General features: G+C 36.6%; 1 protein-coding gene across 1 annotated transcript in view; it reads right to left on the reverse strand.

Annotated features, from left to right (window-relative positions):
* The window catches only part of fancc (FA complementation group C), a 107,117-nt gene that overhangs the window by 77,822 nt on the left and 6,331 nt on the right, over positions 1-22,964 (reverse strand). The window contains exons 2-4 of the mRNA XM_039758851.1: positions 7,663-7,859; positions 5,549-5,633; positions 991-1,085 (exon numbers count right to left, since the gene is read on the reverse strand). Coding sequence (XP_039614785.1) covers positions 991-1,085; positions 5,549-5,633; positions 7,663-7,827 — 345 coding nt within the window. The 5' untranslated portion in view covers positions 7,828-7,859. The remainder of the gene's footprint in view (positions 1-990; positions 1,086-5,548; positions 5,634-7,662; positions 7,860-22,964) is intronic.

A 22,964-nucleotide genomic window follows, 5' to 3' on the forward strand; every position in this document is an offset into this window, starting at 1 on the left:
TTCCAGCAAATCATAGAAAAAAAAGATCTAAATCCGTTAAGTAGTTCTCTCATGAAAAGTGGACAGACAGACATTGAATTATAATATATATATATATATATATATACACACATATACACACACACACACATAGTATAGGCCAAAAGTTTGGACACACCTCCTCATTCAATGTGTTTTCTTTATTTTCATGACCATTTACAGCACTCCATCACTCTCCTTCTTGGTCAAATAGCCCTTACACAGCCTGGAGGTGTGTTTGGGGTCATTGTCCTGTTGAAAAATAAATGATCGTCCAACTAACCTGACTTCTGCACAACACAACTGCTGGTCCCAACCCCATTGATAAAGCAAGAAATTCCACTAAATAACCCTGATAAGGCACACCTGTGAAGTGAAAACCATTTCAGGTGACTACCTGTTGAAGCTCATCGAGAGAATGCCAAGAGTGTGCAAAGCAGTAATCAGAGCAAAGGGTGGCTATTTTGAAGAAACTAGAATATAAAACGTTTTCAGTTATTTCACCTTTTTTTGTTAAGTACATAACTCCACATGTGCTCATTCATAGTTTTGATGCCTTCAGTGAGAATCTACCAATGTAAATGGTCATGAAAATAAAGAAAACACATTGAATAAGGCAAGAAATTCCACTAAATAACCCTGATAAGGCACACCTGTGAAGTGAAAACCATTTCAGGTGACTACCTGTTGAAGCTCATCGAGAGAATGCCAAGAGTGTGCAAAGCAGTAATCAGAGCAAAGGGTGGCTATTTTGAAGAAACTAGAATATAAAACGTTTTCAGTTATTTCACCTTTTTTTGTTAAGTACATAACTCCACATGTGCTCATTCATAGTTTTGATGCCTTCAGTGAGAATCTACCAATGTAAATGGTCATGAAAATAAAGAAAACACATTGAATAAGGAGGTGTGTCCAAACATTTGGCCTGTACTGTATATATATATATATATACTTATTTATAATTTTTCTTACCTTTATCCAATCATTGGCTTTCAGTTCAACTGCATTTTGAGGTTTATCACTGAACAGGCACCACAAACACTGCAGCAACCCTTTCTGGCATTCTTCTAATATGAAAAAAGGAAAACATCTGTGTTCAAACTGTTTCAAAGAAAAGTATGCAAACATTTCATTTTATTAAGGAAGCAAACTAAATTTAAGTGTATGTACATTATTAAAGGTGAAATGCAGTTTATAAAATTTTGGCATCAAATGTGCAATCTAGACACTGAATTTGTAAATGAAAGGAATTGAATGCAACTTCTGGATGGTACAAACTTTAAAATTATATATTTTGGCAAACTTTAAGGCACAGTTAATATTGATGTGTTAAATTTAACTGATACTAAACCAGTGAATGTGGCATTTAAAAATGTCTAGACACCAGCTAATCCATTAACACTTATTTATAGCTTTAAAACTACAAACATACTGCCTTGGTTTAATATTGCATGATTACTACATGATTTGCAGTGACAGAAATTCAAAAAATGCTAAGACTATGTTTGGATGTGAAACAAGTACAGTATTATGAAAAGCAGCTTGGGTATTAATTTTCATTTAAATATTATGCTGAATATTTTTTAAAAAATTAAAAAAACAACATTTAAAATGATGTGCTGCTCAGTGAACTTTGGTCCACTCCTCAATTTGAATCCAAGCTATTATTCTCAAAGCTTCCTTCGGCTGAACTGACACACACATGATTTAATTCCCTCAACAAAAGAAAAAAATATTAAACTGCAATAAACACAAGAAATTTTTATTGGAGATTAAATGTCAGAGGTGATGATAAATTATTGAAATTATAGAATATTATATTTCTCCACAAAATACATGTTCTGCTCCAACTCTCCAAAAGTAAATTTGCTGCAAGGTTTTCCAATTACATTAATGGTGCACATACAAGAGAGCTGTGACTAATTTAGATTTAGACTTTGCTCTTCCATTTTATTCTGTCCTTATAATTAGTAGACATGAAAGAACACAACATAACTATCCACGAAAAGAAAGCATGTGATTTGAATGCTAATAAATAAGAAATGAATTAGAGCCATAGTACAGAAATAATTTTGAACAGATTTAAAAAAAAAACAAAACAAAAAAAAAACAACCATAAGTGTATTTACCATTTGGCAACAAGCAAATTAGTAGAAAAAAACAAATGTATGCTACTGTAGTAACACAATTATATATAAGCTATTACTTGTGTAGTCATTAGTTATTCATTCATGGTAAATGCTGTATAAATGCTTTTTCATACTTTTGAGCATGATTGTGTTACATCTTCCATTTGGCCCTATATTCACATAACACACTATTCCTGTGGTAAAAGTGGATGGAGGATATGGTTTTTCACATACCATGCTGCTATACTAATGCCTGGTAATTACTCTACCACTGCTACCAGAAATTTTGACTTTATTTTTTTTTTAAACCCAAGTCTTATTTTCCAATTTGTAATTAATTTCAACACACTTGTTGAGCAAATACTTCTTTATTTTTTTGTTCTGCTTTCAAATAGCAACAGCAAGCTCCCATAAAATATTTTTGATACTGTAGTTGTCTTTGCATCTTTGTAAACTTCTGACTTTCTGCCATTAACATGGTACTGTGAGGGGAGACTAAGTATTAAGAGGATGCAAGGGTAAGGAAACCACAAGCATGATACAAGAAAGGACAAAGTCAAAGGGAAAGCCCCAAAAACAGAGATGAACTGTGAGAGCAGTTGCTTATGTGAAGTATTACCATATGTGTGTTTCATATACCTGAAGAACATTTGTAAGCCATGTTACACTTCTGTGAGAGAAGCATGGGCTGTGTGGAGTACGTAATCCTCCCTATTTATAAAGAAATCTGACCTTCTGCTTGTAAACAGAGAGAGGCTAAGGGGGAAAAGCCAGAGGTGGCAAGACGTCCTGGCTTTTAGAGGCCACATGGTCTAAAAAATAATGTACAGAAATGCTGTGCCTTCAAGACTACTGGTAGCTGAGGGGGTACCATAAAGTTCAGTTTCTTCATGAGCAACTAAAGGCTTGGGGGTACAAAGGGTTTTCAGAAGACTCTAGACGGAATTTAATCTGATAACTGCTGGACCAGAGAGAGAGAGAGAGAGAGCTACTCCACTAGATACACAGAAATGAAAGACCTGTTTAGTAAACCCCCAGTGGAGTTGAAGGTTTTGTTTTACTTTGTTATGTCTATTGTGTGTTACTCCCAGACTTCCATCTCTGTAGTTTATTTTTGTATTGAAGACACCATTGCTTTGTATGTTTTGCTTCATTAGCATTGTTTCTGGATGTGGAAGCCTGTCATGAGGGTTGTCACCTGTTACAGCGTTCAGATTCCCTTTAGTATGAAGTAACTTTGTATTAAGTTAATTTGTTATGTGTTGTATATCTTATTTATTCAACTACTAGGTCAATATATTGATATACACTACCATTCAAAACTTTGGAGTTATCCAGAAATATTCATGCTTTTCATGGAAATTGATACTTTTCATCAAGGCTCAATTAAACTGATTTAAAATATAGCCATATTACTAATAATGACTGCTTAAAATAACCAATTTATAATCTGTTATTTACCTATCACTGCAACGCTCCATTTTTCAGCAACTATTACTACAGTGTACTAATGGTAAACTATTTTATGGGACTCTTAAACTCAAAATGCTAATTTGGTTATAAAAGAAACCTATGTAATTGCATTAGCACAGCTGGAACCTTGCCTTTTCTTGGGTTGTAAAGAACCTGTATTCTTACCATTCAATTCTTGATTCAAAAATGGTGAAAACAAAACACATTTCTTAAGCAACAGTTACTACATGTGACATGCGAGTTCAAAGAAACTTAAGATTTCATACAAAATTGTTCACAAAAATGTCACTACTGTCTTGTGAGAAGAGGGCCAGACTGGATCTAACTAGGATAGAAAAAGAAGTGGAAAGTCCAGATGCATAACAGGATACGCTCATCAAAGTCTACAGTTTGAGAAACAGATACCTTATAGGTCATCACTTGGCTACTTCCTTAAATAATACATGTCAAACACAATCATATTATGTCTGTTGTGCAGCAATGCAAAACATGTTTGGAAAATGTAAATAAATTATATTTGCTTACATTTCATAACTGTATAGCCACAGTAGCATACCTTTGGTAGTTTTTAACTATAGACAGTATTTTGTCAAGTATAAGTCTTTTATATCTGATTGGGGGAAGTTCAAATAGACGTTATAAAACTACCTAGCAGTAATGAAACGAACTGTATTATGAACTTGCAAACAGAGGGAGATGTACAGCTAGTGTAAGTTGTGTAAAAAGGTGGCACTACAAAACAAGTTATTTTTTGTTTTTATTTGAAAACAAGCTACCATTTTCCCCTTTCAACCTTTATGTCTAGATACATTGCAGTTCCCTGAAGATAAAAAAAAAGTTAAACTTAAAACAATCTGCATTTAATGTGTTATAAATTAATAATGAGAAGCATTTGCTTTCCATACCACATATTTTAAGAAAAATAATATGAAAATAATATGAAGCTTGACATTGATGTTGAGCAGTGCTGCCCTGCACTCAGAGTTATGGATACATTTCTGCTAGTAAGCAGTCTTTAATTTATATAGCATCTTTCCAGAAGTGAACTATCACAAGGTAATGTGATTTATCTCATAGTCCATTTATCGTTATGATAAAGTTGTTCTTTGTAAGAAATTGTGTGACATGTTGTAGTTTAATTCACTTACAGAACAGTGTGTCTCATGATACTTAAACTACTGCTTCATTATTACTGCATCATAGTATACAGTAGAATGTCTTATCTTCTTACATCGGAAAACAAGAGTGAATTAATTTGTACACTTTAAAATTTTTTTATAATAGGAAAAAAAATGTGTTACATTTTATCTATTTTTATAAATGGTATTTGTATATGAATACTTGTGTTCATCCCTAGTGAAAGTATAATTCATCACTAAATATAAATTACAAATCAATGTTCTTATTAAATAACTTTCTTTTGTAAGTATTTTTTACTGTCACATAAGGTACTGTTACAGCTTGTAATTATTTGAATACCTTCAAAAGATGTCTGCAATAGTGTTTAAATTTGAAATTGGTTAATCCCTCATGAAAATATAATTAAGCATTAAATACAAATTACAAATCTGTCAATGTACTGATTTTCATATACAAGTAGGCTAAACAACTTTTTGTATTTTTTTACTTTCATATAAAGTACTCTTATAGCTTGTATTTATTTTAATACCTTCCAGAATTGTCTGCAATAATATTTCATTTGAAACTGATTAATTTCTAAAAATACAAGATGTATTTATAAAACAAAAACAATATCCATCCCATTTGCAATTTCAGTATTGGTAAAACTAATATGATCTTTCATAAAAATATATAAGTGTGCAACAGAGATCTGTTTCAATTTTTAGCATAATTCTGCTGATAATGGTTGTTTCAATTAACAAATACTGCAAGTCAAAAATTTTGTAATAAACAAATTAGATACTTACCACTCACTACAACACAGGGAATCGAACAAAGTCTACCAAGTAACTGCCCGACTAAAGGATATTTTTTTATGGCCACTGCAGTGTTCTGAAACAACAAAAATTCACAATGCGGTTACAATAAAAGCTCAGAAAACAATGGTATTACTGTCCTAGTGAACTGAAAGAAAAAAGACACATTCCAACCTTGCCTCATAGGATGGTATTTATAAAAACTAAATGAAGTTGACTATATGCCATATACAGAAAATCGTTTGCTATTTGTTAGTCATCTATATTTAAAGCAAATTAAGACAGTGAATTCCTTAGAAAAAAGGCAAATTTTAAAACAAGACAATGAAAAACCTTTGGAATAATACTAGTCATTGTGAACTTCAGACAAAGGTAAATCACATATTGCAAGATGGCTTCTAAATAAGAGTATAAGATTCTAGTAAATTAAATACTGAATTTAATTAAAAGCAGAAGAGAGTCACTGAAATTAATTTGAACAAAACTCCACAGACAGAGACTTAAAGACATCAATACAATATTAAGAACTTACTCTTTTCCATGACTAGTTCAATGAAAACCATTACCTATCACAACAGAATGCTATTCCATCTCAGTGCAAACTCACAAAGTTGTAAAAGGTGTATTATTATTATTATATTGTTATATGCATATGCCTTACAGTGAAACTTTAGGTATGGGGCTAACATGTCAGAATAAGTCTTTTGACAAGATATTCTGTCCAAAAAGGAAATTACCCTTTAATTAGTTAATTCATTAATTTCATATTTTCCAAACTAGTTTATTAGCTACTTTCTGGAATAAGGTCCACATAATTACAAATACACATTAAAACAAACATAGTTTGAGTTATCAAACTGAGTCTACCCTGAAGTGAAGCTTTAGCTTTTTAAACAAATAAAACGCATTTTGTTCTATTATAGCCTAGCACAAACCAAAAAAGCAACTAATTACCTGTCCATTAAAATTTATATTGTTATTTTCTCTACCATTTTTCCCTGAAAATAAGACCTAGCCTGATTTTCAGGCTGCTCTGTAATATAAGCCCTACCCCATAAATAAGTCCTTGTCAATATTGTCAACTGAAAAGTAAGGCGCCTAAGGCCAGGTTTATACTTCACGCGATGCAATGCGTGTGCCCGAAACATCCATTAAATACCGAGGACACCTTGCCACAATATCTCTGAAAAGGATGTTTAATGATTACATCCATCAATTCAGGGATGCAACCATTCCAGCAGCATTGGTGCAAGACAGAAACAAAATCACCGGACAGGGCATCAGCTCATCACAAGGTGAACACAAGCACACACACACATACACTAACATCATTATAGCTTCACCAAATCCCCGAACCTTCATGTCTTTGGATGGAATACTGAGCACACTGTGGAAACCCACCAGGAAAACATGCAAACTCCAGGCAGGGATCACAAGGGACTTGACTCCCTGTGAGACAGCAGCGCTACTACTCTGCCACCGTGCCACCCCATACGTGCAACTATTAGCAGTATTCATTATTTAAACAAAGTTAAAATGTTATTAATGCATTTCATCATGAAAGTGAATTCAAGTATAAATCGAAGAACTCTAAATGTGCAGACAGCTGGAATATTATAAATTTAATGTGTTCTGTGTGGCGATGATGCTTGCCACTGTCAGGTCAGGAGGAAGCCCCAGAAGCGTGTAGCGATTTAACAATTAGGTAGGTTTTAAGATGACGTTTACGACAGTCTACTTTAATGACAAATTAAACTACAGGGTTCAAAGAGGACATTTTGAGTTTAAAGCTGAAATTTCCATTTTAATCACAAAATAGACATTTTCATTATGTCCTTATTTTTTTTTTTTTCTCTGTGCCTCTAATACGCCACCATAAATTCTGATGGTATTGTAAAGGTACAAAAAAAAAAAAAACGGCACAGAAGATGGTATGTGAGACTTTTAAAATGTATTGTGTCATTACTTTGGGATGGTCCACAGTTTACCCCACTTGATGCACTGATACAAAAGGTTAACATTCGAAGTTTCTATGTAATTACTAGCTTATCTGTTACTTTCATTAGCCTGTGGTCCTCGGACAAGTTTTTTTAGAATCTACTCACCATATAATGGAGATCTTTAGAAAGCTGTTGTAGGAAATCATTTAACCTCTGCAGGTGGAGGCAAACATCTTGTATGGATTCTAAAGAGCTGGTCTGCCCCCATTCAATAGCTTTATTCAACCAATATTCCATACAGTCAGCAAGACTGGAACTTGACTGAGCCATACTATGCACATAAAAACTTAGAAGGAACAGACCTGAAAGGAGGAGGAGGAGATAAAATAAAAAAAATAGTAAAATAATAAATCTCTAAACAAAAAACAGGTGCTACAATATATTTGATAAAGGGGGAAATGAGTGACAAATCAATACATAATGAACATTTTTATACCAAAGAGGCAGAGAGAGAGCAGTAATCAGAATATTGTTTTTAAACGTGTTGCCTACCTGGGGATAACATTTTTACTGTCTAAATTTGTCATCACCAGTATTTGATTAGTGGAGCAGTAAAAACCCAGTTTTATATATGGTGCTGGGTGTTATACAGTCAAGGGCTCAAATTTAACTTTTAACACTTACCTCATAGTAGGTTGATTTTTCATAAATTAAAGTCATTAACAGGTATTTCTTGTTTACTGCTCTGTAAATGAATTTATTTTGAACACAAGCAAGCAAATAATGACAATTATATTAATTAGACATTTTTTGTATTTGTCTTTCTTAACATTTCTTGCCAACATATCTCTTTGAAATGTAAACTCTCAAGAGTTAAGTCATTATTAAACAGTCTTCATGGGGTCAATTCTAATACCCTGCTGAGGTGCAAGAATTTTAAAAATGGCAGATCAAAAATATTTCTGTGGCAGCTGCCATCACTTCACTGACCAAGACTGTAGAATGTTATTTGCCTCCATGTGAATGATGTAAATGACCTCAGTTAAGAATAAACTTGAAACAGCAGTCAAGTCTGAGAGGTAAGGTGGGGAAAGTATTGTAGGCACAGTAAAAAGTACATGATAAAAGCCAAGTCATGATTTAATATAATTAGAAGACAGAATTACCCACCCTAAGGTATACTAAAAATTCACATTTTCAAAACAAAGGTTTTAGCATAAATTCTATGAGAGAAACAATAGGCTAACACAAACTTCTCTGATGACATAGTTACTCAAAATATAAATATATATGTATGTAACATAAACACAAACAAGATATAAAATACACTCACCTAAAGGATTATTAGGAACACCATACTAATATGGTGTTTGACCCCCTTTCGCCTTCAGAACTGCCTTAATTCTACGTGGCATTGATTCAACAAGGTGCTGAAAGCATTCTTTAGAAATGTTGGCCCATATTGAGAGGATAGCATCTTGCAGTTGATGGAGATTTGTGGGATGCACATCCAGGGCACGAAGCTCCCGTTCCACCACATCCCAAAGATGCTCTATTGGGTTGAGATCTGGTGACTGTGGGGGCCATTTTAGGGCAGTGAACTCATTGTCATGTTCAAGAAACCAATTTGAAATGATCCGAGCTTTGTGACATGGTGCATTATCCTGCTGGAAGTAGCCATCAGAGTATGGGTACATGGTGGTCATGAAGGGATGGACACGGTCAGAAACAATGCTCCGGTAGCCCGTGGCATTTAAACGATGCCCAATTGGCACGAAGGGGCCTAAAGTGTGCTAAGAAAACATCCCCCACACCATTACACCACCACCACCAGCCTGCACAGTGGTAACAAGGCATGATGGATCCATATTCTCATTCTGTTTACGCCAAATTCTGACTCTACCATTTGAATGTCTCAACAGAAATCGAGACTCATCAGACCAGGTAACATTTTTCCAGTCTTCAACTGTCCAATTTTGGTGAGCTCGTGCAAATTGTAGCCTCTTTTTCCTATTTGTAGTGGAGATGAGTGGTACCTGGTGGGGTCTTCTGCTGTTGTAGCCCATCCGCCTCAAGGTTGTGCGTGTTGTGGCTTCACAAATACTTTGCTGCATACCTCAGTTGTAACGAGTGGTTATTTCAGTCAAAGTTGCTCTTCTATCAGCTTGAATCAGTCGGCCCAATCTCCTCTGACCTCTAGCATCAACAAGGCATTTTCGCCCACAGGACTGCCGCATACTGGATGTTTTTCCCTTTTCACACCATTCTTTGTAAACCCTAGAAATGGTTGTGCGTGAAAATCCCAGTAAACCCCGGCCCGTCTGGCACCAACAACCATGCCACTCTCAAAATTGCTTAAATCACCTTTCTTTCCCATTCTGACATTCAGTTTGGAGTTTAGGAGATTGTCTTGAGCAGGACCACACCCCTAAATGCATTGAAGCAACTGCCATGTGATTGTTTGTTTAGATAATTGCATTAATGAGAAATTGAACAGGTGTTCTTAATAATCCTTTAGGTGAGTGTATATACAAACACACACACACAAATTACACTTCTTACAAAACAGAACAATTGAAAATAATACAATTTCTTTTTGATCAGACTATTTCAAAAACTTTTGTAGTAAAACAACAGAAAATAGTTTACAATCAAAGAAGCATATGGTTGGTAGTAATGTGATACAAAAGTTCCAATAATATCAGGAAAATAAAGTGGAGTGAAGCCGAGATATTCCTGACCAGATGGCCAGTTCATTGAGAAGTAACAACGGATAACCAATACCAAATTGACAAAGAATAAAAAACGTTTTTCAGTATATATCACTGGTCCCATTTTAAAAGGGAGCTAAAATATAATCAGTGCATCATAGTTATCATTTTTAAGGTGTAATATGTCAAAGCACCTAATAACAGCTTTGTGACATGATTTATTGTGCAAGGACAGCTTCACTTAGCTGGTTTGGTTGCATTTCCATACTTGATTAAAGGTACTGTATGTTCATTTCCCAGTTTCTCTGAAATGTTGCATACGCATGTGTCAGAGTTGCAGTAAATATGGGAAGTTCAGTATGCATATTTTGAGAATATTTTTGGGCATACACAAGCTTTATAAATGAGGCCCTATGTCAAGAAGTCTCAGCACAACATTCCTAGGAAAGCTAACACCAGGTTGTTGATTTAAGAAAAGGTCAAGGAACACCAGCCAATAAGCCAGCACTCTCCAACCCATTTACTATGTTGGAAAACATATTGTTCCATTAAGGGAGAGTCAATTGAGGAAATGGCTTGGGGACCCAGACCCTTAAGAGCTACTAAACAACACAGGATTGCAGGGCAACCAGAAGACCAACCAAGCCTATTATACCTGAAGCAAAACAATGTCTACCCTTCACTCAAGAGAAGAAACAAAGAAAAGAATTTTGTGCTACCTAAAAGAATGCCCATACTGAGACTAAACTTAACTGGAGATCTCTGAGTGAAACCTCATTGGTAGGAACAGGTCAAAAGGGAGGAGGCTGACTGGTGATATTTCGGAAAACGGGCAAGCCACCACACCAATCAATCAGACAGGAGTTCAAGACCCACATAAACAGACCCAAAGAGTAAGTGATATTTTGTTGTATTTGTTTGTACTATATTTTTTGGGCTCCTTGAAATAATTAGGTGTGTAGAGAGTCACCACAAGGAAGCTTGCCCTGGTAGATCAAATAAAAATAATATAGAGCTTTTTGCTAAAATTCAAAGGATTGTATATGAAAACAAAATAGTATTATTGCTTGCTCCACTTGACGTCACAGTAAATTTGGAATTTAAGTCTGAAACATTTATTAACCCAAAAACTAGACACTATTTTTTTTTTACCTTAACATTGATTTTTGCTATTGTTCAGTTGCATAACCAATTACATAGTTAATATCTAAGAATGTGGTTTGGCCTAGTGTTGAAGGCAGTGGAATTTATGAAACAGTTTGGGTAAATAGGAAGTTCTTGATATTTCTGACAATATATTGTAAGGAAGAAAACTAATTAGTAAATAGACCTTTGCTTCTAAGTGAGTTTTTGTTTCTGGAATACTCAAAATATCAATATAGCTTTGGCTTAGTGACATCTTGTGAGTACTTATTTTTATCAGTGCACTGGTTAATCAAAGGATACGGATAGATAGCTCTATGATGAAATACTATCACTATATGTTGCCTGATTACAGATACTGTGCCTTTCACTTTAAATAGAGAAAATACATTTACAAAAGTTTGTTGTACAAACAAACAGGCACTGGAGCGTCCGAAACAGTGGAAGAAGAGCTTGAAAAAGTACATATTTCTGAGCAGTCTCAAATAAAATCTTATTCCAATCTCTTACATTTATGAAAGTCCTATCTCTGTATAGCAAGTCTTAAAAGACAGTATCAGTTCAGCACTGGAAGTGTACACTGTATAAGCATAAACTCAACTGTTTTTACATCAGATCATGACAGACTATTCTGTACTCTGCAAAACAAAATTATAACCAAGCAATCCAACTGATTGAAATAACCCTTCATTGGTTGGATCATATAACTGATTTAACCAGTAAAGATAAATGAAGTATATGATTTATCTGTGTAACTGTTTGCAACTTTATACTAAAAACAACACAAGTTATCAATTAATTTTGTAAATAGCTTTTCAGGTCGTTTGATATGTGCAGCAAACTACTGGGAATGTTCTATCAGTCCATAGTAGCTAGTGTGGTATTCTATAGGTGCTTTTCTGCAAGGTTGTAGAGCCTTTTAAATATGTTTACATTTGTTGCACACCACTTCACTAACCAACCTCCTCACTGAACTACATGTTTACATTATATAGTTAAACCAGGATTTTAATTACACCTATCCTCACACGCATAAAAAGTAATTTGAGGGAGATCTTGGTAGCCATCTGATCAAGATGGAGCTGTGAATTCCAACCAAACAAGCATAAAAAAGTAATTTGAGGGAGATCTTGGTAGCCATCTGATCAAGATGAATCCGTGAAATCCAACCAAACACTTTAACATTTATATTTTAAGGATTTGATATTCTTAGGCTGCTCACAACATATTTATAATATTGTGAATGCATAGGACTGGGTGGGTGGCCAGTTAATCTAGACCACTAAAACTAAAAGTGAATTACTAGTTGTTTGTTTTCCCATCCTCCATTGGCTATACAGTATTTCAATTATATTATTAATGGACTTAAATTATAATGATATGCTTATGTTAATCAAATTAAAACTGCTCTCTTCTACTGTGTGTTCAAACTCGGATATAATCAAGAAGGGTTTCCATCTAATTACCTTCCTCATATAACTAAGGAAACCCAAGACATCTCCATCTCTGCACATTAACTTTTACAGACACAAAATGGAGACTCTCTTCACAAGCTACATTACATTCTGGTATAGCTCCTAATCAGATCAAGACTGCAAAGCACTACAAAGTGTGACATTCAGCGCTTTTCTGTCCAGTACATACTAGGTACATACTATATGCAGCTTTATCAAGGCAGACCATGCTAAAAACCTCATCCAGTGACTTTTCTCTCTCCTTCGCTATGGCTAACTATACAGAATCACTAGATTCATAGACAGTTTTTTTTTTCCTTTAGCTAATAAGCCTAATTACTAGAACAGCCACTAAAACTGACAACTGCTTGAGAATACTTGGTGTGTTTATTATCTAAGAATATGTTATATGCTATTGTATTCATTGCCTGTTGTTGGTATTATACAACTGTCACTTGTCCATGAGAGTTATATAGTACAAGCAAAAATGTCATTGTACTGTGTACACGACATTAAATGTGAAATTCAACTTTCAATGTTATGAATCCAAGAAAGAATAGCTTCCTATCTAAATCCATTGACTGCTTGAAAGACATGAAGCATGTGATTATTTATGATGATTTACTATGTTTTGAGAAACTCCTCTCCTTAGTGACACTTTTAACTTTTTATATTAGCAGTATTTGCATTGTCTTTTAATTACAAGTGAATTTTATGTAGAAATGGTAGTATCCTACTCCAAACAGTCTTTGTAAATGATAACATTTTCTATATAATAAATGATAACATTTTCTATCTTGATACATTAAATAGGGTGGCATGGTGGCACAGTGGGTAGTGCTGCTGCCTCGCAGTTAGGAGGCCCGGGTTCGTGGAATTTGCAGGAAGCTCCAGTTTCCTCCCACAGTCCAAAGACATGTAGGTTAGGTGCATTGGCGATCCTAAATTGTCCCTAGTGCGTGTTTGGTGTGTGTGTTTGTGCGCCCTGCAGTAGGCTGGTGACCTGCCAAGGGTTTGTTTCCTGCCTTGCACGCTATGTTGGCTGTGATTGGCTCCAGCAGACCCTCGTGACCCTGTAGTTAGGATATAGCGGGTTGGATAATGGATAGATGGATACATTAAATATCTATCATAACAGGAGAGGAACTTGGAATAAAACCAAGAAGTCCCAAAATTATGGGTCAAACTATACAAGCAAATGATAAACAAGTGAGAACACTAAATACAAAGCAAACAGAAGTAAAACAAAATCTTGCTTCTTCTCTTGGGCTGCCTGTTTAGTAATTGGAAATGTTTGTCTACTTTCCTACTGCCAAGTATGACCTATCAATTTCTTTCTCTCTGTCTTCTTTTTCTTCCCAGTGATGCTTCACCTTAACTATCCTGAAAATAATAACCCCCAATTCTCCTCTGTATGAGGTGATGATGAACCCTGTCTAAAGGTTGCTTTAGATCAAGCTCTGAACTCACTTAGAGGGTAAATGATGGCCTTTTTACTACAGGGTCACAAGACTAGAACTCTCTCTAAAAGCCTGTGGTGTCCCTGCACCACTAAGTCTTCAATGGCACTTAAAGAGATGAGTTTCTTAATTTTATGGAGAAACACGTTACTTCCTGCACATTTACTTTCTCTTCTAGAGAATAATTTAGATTTAAGCATTTGTTGTTTATTATGTTTTGCCCACACCCAGACATAAAAAATGGCAATGACTGGCACAAAGAGGCACTGCAACTATGAAGTCCTATTTTTTATTGTTGATACATTAACACTACATGATAATAAGATTTGACAACAAAGGTATAGGTAAACTCATAATTGGTGAATAATATCATCATTACATTCTTTGACTGAAAACTGCAATTAAGAATGCAGAGTGAAGATAAAAAGTCACTTGTCTATAATAACAGATAGCACAAGGCAGGAAGAAAAAGGCTTACTTCACATAATAGTAAAAATAATTCCAAGATCCAGACAGGAACAAAAACAATGCTAGCTTTGTATTTATACAGTATTTCTAGGACTGCCTAATGTGATTAATTCCTTATTCATTACTAGTAATGATTGTATGCATTGCTTCAAAAACCAAATAAACTGAGCAAGCAAGCATATAAAGAAAATCCACTCCTAAATATAATGGCAATAAACCTTAGCAGCACAGAATTTATTTTTAGCAAGGTTTGGACATACCTCTTCTACACAGTCTCAAGGTCGGGAACAGTGTCACTGTATTGGCAAACTCGGGTGGTAGTCCCCATCTATACAGGTCTATACCAGCATTCTGGAAAGAAGGTTCTGGCTATTGATTGAGCCTCAGTTTCAGGAGGATCAATGTGGATTTCGTCCTGGGCTTGGAACACGGGACCAGCTTTTTACCCTCACAAGGATTCTACAGGGTTCATGGCGATATGGCTAACCAGTCCACGTGTGTTTTGTGGACTTGGAAAATTTACATAACCATGTCCCTTGGGGTGTCATAAATCCAGCTTCCTGTCTGTCACTGTCTTTGTAGAGCTTGCACAATCCATCAATAGATGGTGTATGTTTGGTTTATTAGCCAGGTCAGGCTGGGGAGCATTAACTGGTACAGCGCATTGCCGCACCCACCACATGATGAAACAGCACGGGATCCTGGTTGGCAGCCTCCCAGTTAGACACGCGATCCAGTCCCACCCTCCATAAGTGACCATCTATTTGCCGCAGCCAGGTATTACATGGGCACCCCCTTGGCCTGGTCCAGACACTTGGATCCTCAACAATGAGGATCCTGCGAACCAGCTCACCCTCTGGGAATCGTGCCACATGGCCGTAGTGTCATAACTGATGCTTCCTCACAATGCAGGTAATGTGCCTCATTCGGGACTCCACGAGCAACCACTCTTTCAACACAAAGTCACAAAGTTTGCCAATACAGAGGCATTGTTCCCGATACCAAAGGATTCTCTGAAGAGACACGGTACCAAAGGACTCCAGTCTTTTTCTCAGGTCACTGGAGAACACCTATGTCTCACAATCATATAGAAAAACAGGAAGCACCAGGATTCTAAAGACTTGGACCTTCATGCTTTTGTAAAGATTTCGTGAGCATTAAACACCCCTTTCCAGCGATCTCATGACCTCCCATGCCCTCCAAATCTGTCTACTGACTTCATAGGAAGAGCCAACAGAGACATAAATGTCGCTGCTGAGTTAAGTAAACCTCTTGACAAGGTTGACACTCTCTCTACAGACAGACACACTGATGATGGCTGTGCCCATGAGGTCATTAAAGGCCTGGATATATGTTTTTAACCGGGACGTTCGTAAGCCCAGACACTCAGACTGTCCTCTCAGTCTCTCCGATCAGAACCTCCACTGACTCCGTGAACATCACAGCATCATCAAAGTCAAGATAATAATACATTTTATTTATATAGCGCCTTTCCCATGCTCAAGGCGCTTCACAGAGTCTTAGAAAAAAAACAGCAGGGTATATGTAACATTGGATACAAATGTTTTCCTGAATAGAACAATGAAACAGATAAAGCATTAAATAGAATAAAGGACAATAAACCAGAGTAAAATACTAAATTCAATACTAAAAGAAAAACCTAACAAATAACCTAATTTGTGATATAACAGACACACAAATTATCCTGAGCACCTGGACAGAGAGGTAAACTGAAAGAAAGGGCAGAATGTTAAGTTAAGTGGCCCCCTAAGCCTCCTAAATAGATGCGTTTTAAGTTATTTAAAAGAATGAATGGAGTCAGCTGATCTAATTAATTTTGGGATGTCATTCCAAAGTCTGGGTGCTATGTAGCTGAAGGAGTCCCTGTCACCCATAGAGTGCAGGTTAGTGTGAGGCACAACAAGATTGCCAGAATTAGCAGACCTTAGTAGGCGAACAGGAGCATAGTGATTTAGGTCACTGATGTAGTCAAGTGCAATGCCATTTAAAGCTTAGTAGGTTATTAATATAATTTTATATTCAATCCTGTAAGACACAGGGAATCAGTGAAGGCGAAACAGGATGGGTGTGATGTGCTCATTGTTGCTGGTTCGTGTAAGGACTCTTGCGGCAGAGTTTCAACTGGAGCTGTAATATAAGATTAGAAGGGGCACCTGCCAGCAGTGAGTTACAATAATCGATGCGGGATGTGATAAAAGCATGGACAAGTTTCTCAGCATTAGAAAAGGAGAGGAATGAGTGAACACGGGATTTGTTATGGAGGTGAAAGAAAGTTTCTTAATGTGGTTTATGTGGGTGGAATAAGAAAGGGAGGAATCAAAAATGACACCAAGATTCCTTGCATCAGAAGAAGGTCTGATGAGATCATCGTCAAGAGTGACTGAAAAGGAGCTAATTTTCTTAAGTAGCGCTTTAGTGCCAATTTCCAGGAGTTCAGTTTTATTGCAATTTAATTTAAAAGAGTTCTGCTGCATCCAGGTTTTAATTTCACTGAGGCAAGTTGTAAGCAGAGAAAACTCTGATGAAGTTGCACTTTTGACATTCAGATAGAGTTGAATGTCATCTGCATAAAAATAATAAATTAGTCCATAGCTACAAATAATATGGCCAAGGGGAAGCATATAAATACAGAAGAGAAGAGGGCAGAGGACAGAGCCCTGAGGAACTCCTTGTGTGATTGGTGCTGAGCTAGATCTGCTGTTGCCAAGACTAACAAACTCTTGCCTATCAGTCAGATAGGATTTGAACCACTGGAGGGCAGTACCAGAGATATCCATAATGTTCCCCCATTCTGGACAGTAGAATGTCATGGTTGACAGTGTCAAATGCTGCACTGAGGTCTAACAGAATTAATATGCTGGTTTTTTCAGAGTCTGCTGCCATAAGCAAATCATTGGTTACCCAAAGAAGAGCAGTTTCACAGCTGTGCTGCGCCCTGAAACCAGACTGAAAGGGTTCCATCAAATTATTAGAAGTTAAGTAATTGGTGAGCTGGGAGGCTACAACATGCTCAAGAACTTTTGACAGAAAACAGGGGTGCGGAAATCCAATGCCTGACTCGTCCGACACGGGTAAATTGACCATCGGACAAGCGTGTTTTTCTGGTTTCAGTTGTCCGCGGACAAGGGCAATTTTCTGGAGAAAAAAGAATTATATGTGCTGTGCAGGGCACATTTTTACCACTACTTTAAAATTTTAAACATTTGGGTACGTACTTCGTGTGGAAACAGTCTACTTAGGCATGTTCTTCATGTCCCAGATTGGTCTTCAATATTGTTTACAAAATGACGGCTGATTTTTCAAAGGGTAAGCACTCTTACGATCTTAAATAAGTATTTTACCCTACTATTTACACGCTATGAGATGCTATCATTTTTTTTCATGCCGACATTACGAGGTAATCTGATGATTTTTTCATTATAATCAATAACTTTTATATATCTATACTAATAAAAGGCAAAGCCCTCACTGACTCATTCACTCACTCATCACTAATTCTCCAACTTCCCGTGTAGGTAGAAGGCTGAAATTTGGCAGGCTCATTCCTTACAGCTTACTTACAAAAGTTAAGCAGGTCATAACGGTCGACAACGTCCGCCATGTTGAACTTTCTTATTTATGGCCCCATCTTCATGAAATTTGGTAGGCGGCTTCCCTGCACTAACCGAAACCGATGTACGTACTTATTTTGATGGTATGACGCCACTGTCGGCCGCCATATTGAACTTTTCAACGTCACTAATTCTCCAACTTAGGTAGAAGGCTGAAATTTGGCAGGCTCATTCCTTACAGCTTACTTACAAAAGTTAAGCAGGTTTCATTTCGAAATTCTACGCGTAACGGTCATAACGGTTGACAACGTCCACCATGTTGAACTTTCTTATTTATGGCCCCATCTTCACAAAATTTGATAGGCAGCTTCCCTGCGCTAACCGAAACCAATGTGCGTACTTATTTCGATGGTATGATGCCACTGTTGGCCGCCATATTGAACTTTTCAACGGTCTTTGTTACTTATGGGCCCATCTTCAAGAAATTTGGTACGCGGGTTCGCAACGCTAACTGTATCCTACTTACGTACATATATACGTCCATAGCCTGCAGCTCTGTCACCGTGTGAGGCAACATTGGGTCCCCCATCCCAACGCCTCCCACGTTGTTGGCTGTCTGCCTATATAAGGCCGTCCGTCGCTCCAGTCTCTACATTCCCTTCCTTGCTACGCCACGGGATTCACATCTCCCTGCTGATAACTACAGCCTTTTAATTTAATCCACGGCTTCTCCACTGTTTTATTGCTCATTTATTATGATTATAGTTATTGTGTAGGTATTTTAGACTTACTTTACATTGTTCAGGTACCCATTTCCTTTATCATTGCAACCGTACCCCCATTAACATGTCTATCGCGGTGATCACCATCGATCAAAGAACTGTCACTTAACGAGTGGTTTCCATGCCCAGAGATGGCTCCTACCTTTTCCATTCTCATTGTTACACATGGCCATACCTGGCTTACTCTTGATATCCAGATAAACACTGTGTCTTATGTATTGAATGACTGGGACAGGTTCAAGGTGTGGACTGATGACGGTACAGGAGATAATTATACTACACAGGAGCACTATAAAAGAGTGAAATGCTTAAGCCCTTCACCTATGGTTCTGCATGCGAGTTGATGGCTGCCTCTGAATTATTCAGTTGTCGCTTTCAAGTGTACCGAAATGGACAGATATTTTACACCTTTCGACAACCGCCAATGCCTCTTAAACATCTTAGATTCACAGGTGACGATTTCAGTAGTAGACACTTTGATGTTTATGAATGTTTAAACTCTCAAAAGCTGGATGTGAAGTTATCGATGAAACCTGTTGTATACTTACAACGCTTGACAGATGCCGAATGTCTCTTCAACACAAGTCCTACAAATACTGTCATAATTGAAACAAACCATGAAACTCAAACTGATTATGACAGCAGCAATCCAAGCTGTGAGATTTGAAACAAGATTACTGTTCACATGGCCAACTGTACGTTGCATGCTCAAGAGTAAGCTCAGCGCACAGCTTGGTCATATTACAGCCGGAGGGCCGAACTCACAATGTGGTATACAAAGAGATCCTTAACAAATAATTATTGGTATATTTTCCCTCAGTTTAAAAAGGTTTCATTTTCTTCTTCATTGAATTTTCAACCAGTAAGTTATCAAAAATGTCAAACTTTTTTCATATTAAATGATGATGTCCCATATCATGTTCCTGAACAGATCATTTGATTCTTCATGGCCAAAAGAGTACCTGGTAATCGAGAATACAACTGTTACATCCCTACTGAAGATGGCAAACTCAAAGTCAGCCAGGTGTCTTTTGAAGACAGTAAATTGACTGTCCAAATATTCACCACTGAAGCAGTAGCTGAGATCCTGCCTTCTCACAGTTATAATGATGGATCAGATGTGTCCCTCACATTAGACCAGTATCCTATTGGGAGCTATGTTGGGTGCATGTATGATGAAACATGTTGGATTGGTGTGATTCTTGACAAGAATGAATTGGAATTAGAGATCCTGATATGTTTCAGGCATCCCTACTATCCTGCACAGTCTTTCCATTGGCCACTGATATTTGTTGGGTGTCACTACAGTGTGTCACTTCACTGCTTAGTGCACCTACAATGGTCAGTGGGAGGCAGTATCATTTTGATCTCAAAGACAAAGATGCCCTAGACTCTGCACTTCAATTGAAACAGAAATGGGTTATATTCCTGCTGCTGTAATACCAAGATGTTAACATTTCATTTTAACTAGTGTTTTATTTAATGATAAATCAAGCAGCTGTTGTTGATGTGTTGTGCCTATGGTGATTTCTTTTCCATTAATTGTATACCCAAGTTAGTGATGAAGAATGTGATGATCATCATTACTGACAAATGATGAATTTAACCCATGTTTAGAATGGAAAATAAAAATTAAATATTCACATGAGATAAGTAAGACTTCTTTCTTGAAAAAGAAGGGACCATGTAGGATACAGGAAAAATAATTTTAAAAATGTCTTGAGATTTCCATAGTGCATTAAGCCAGTCTGAAAATTAAACCCAAAATGATTTTTTCACATTTTAGAGGTCTGCTGGCCAAATCCAGATGCAGTTTCTTGCTTGTTTATAACCTTTTGAAAAGCCCCGTGTAGGTATCTAAACATGGAAAAAAAATCAGCAGGATGTATCAGTTAGAAGTATACTTTCTGAAAGCCTAAACATGGCAAAGCCAAACACACAATCTATTTTTTTTCATTTTTAAAGGTCTGCTCTTACCAAGTGGTGTCATCTGGACCAAATATTTTGATTTTGTTATATACTATACCTATAAAGGTTCCAGTTTGTAGAATATGAGCCTACTAGGTGGTGTAGTTCTTGAGATATGGTGCAGTCAAATTGATGAAAAAATAAAGCTGTGTCAAATTTGACACACCTCTCCCCTCACAAAATTGGCTGTATCTTGGAAAGTTACACAAAGCTGCACCAAAATAATTTTATGAGTGTCTCCTGGATGACATTGGTACACCTGGTATTTTTTTCAGTATTTTTTTAGACTGCAATGCATGGGTTTTCTGGAAAATTGGTTGCTTTGACATGGAATGACCCATGTACAATCAGATGTAGTTTTAAACTTACATTTCACATTGTTAGTCAGAAATAAAAAATAAATAAATAACCACAATGCAGTTACTTTAAGTTGTGTATACTAACCAGGAGCAGATACCTTTCCACAGCTGTGTTGATGAGAAAGGACCGGGTATGCCATTTTACAGCACTGTACACTTTCACACATTACCCCCTAGATAAGACTTTCCCTTTCAAAAGCTGATTCTCTTGTCAGTAGGACCCCAAAGCTGTCCTAGTTAAAAATACTCGGTACAGCATGACTTTTAAGGCATTGCGTACACTTATTGTATTCATCAGATTTAAAGTGACAACTATAAACATAGATGCTGCCATAGTAATTTGTCACTTTTAAAAGCTTGGATCAAATTTCTTTGCTTTATTTTATCAGAGAAAGTGCTGTTTCAACTCAGAAGTGTGCTTTTGCTTGATAAATGGACATTACATTAGCACTTGTTGCATGATCTTGTTATTGCTTTGAATAACCGGAAGAGCATTTACCCATTCTCCACACCTTCTGGAATAAAAAAAATGCAGAAGTGTGAATGGGCTTATTGCAGAGAACTTTACTTGGCAGAGTGAGTAGACAAGTCACTTAATGGGGATAGAAAAGGGTGCATTAGCAAGCATTTGACTGCAGCAAGTACTCCAGATGTAAATGTTCCAAAGGTACCCTAAGATAAAGATCCTACCACAAAGTCAGGATAACACATGTCAGGAAGCTAGAAAGTACTAAGCATTCATAACAGATTAATGGTGGCTTCAAGCTTACAGAAGAAGAGAGCAGATAACACAAAGACTGGGCTCTCATTTGACTGGTAAAAGATATCCTGCTGGGAGCTGTCAGTCAGCCATTCTGGGTGGGGCAATACTCAATTCACTACCATACTATATGCAGAAGCTACCTTGGAGGCCTGGCCCTTTTAAATTTCTGTTTGATGCTTAGATTAAGTAGACTAAGGCTGGAATAAGTGAATTTATCCCTCACAGACAAGTAATGTATTATCTATTAAACTGCCAGAGACACTGGAGGATAACATGGACAGTGGACTTGGAGTTTTAAAAGAATGCTGAATGCACACTGATATCAAGGCATGATTAAAGTGTAAACTTTCAGGTGGGATTTAAATACCATCCCCACGATTTTTCATTATACATTAAATATGAAAGCAAGCTGAGCAACATCTTAAAATAATTACACATGTTGGTGCCAGTTATATCCCAAGACCTTCTTAAGTATAGCATATAAAGAATATTCTGTGGTGCCATCTGCTGTTCACTGTGGACTATATTCTCCCTGATGAGCATTTACACAGTACAAATAACAAATCTAATTCTGAATCACACAGTCTATACATCATTTTCTGAACAGAAAATGAACCAGGACAGAAACTACTAATATTGTACAGCACTCAAAGAAATATTTGCAATAATAAACCAAAAATAAAAGAATCATCTTTAGTCAGACCAGCTATAATAATATAACGTGAGTCAACAAGAAGGGAACATTTTCAAAAAATGATTGCTCAGTAACCAAGTATCATAAGCATTT

Source organism: Polypterus senegalus, chromosome 7, assembly GCF_016835505.1.
Source record: "Polypterus senegalus isolate Bchr_013 chromosome 7, ASM1683550v1, whole genome shotgun sequence".
NCBI classification, from domain to species: domain Eukaryota; kingdom Metazoa; phylum Chordata; class Cladistia; order Polypteriformes; family Polypteridae; genus Polypterus; species Polypterus senegalus.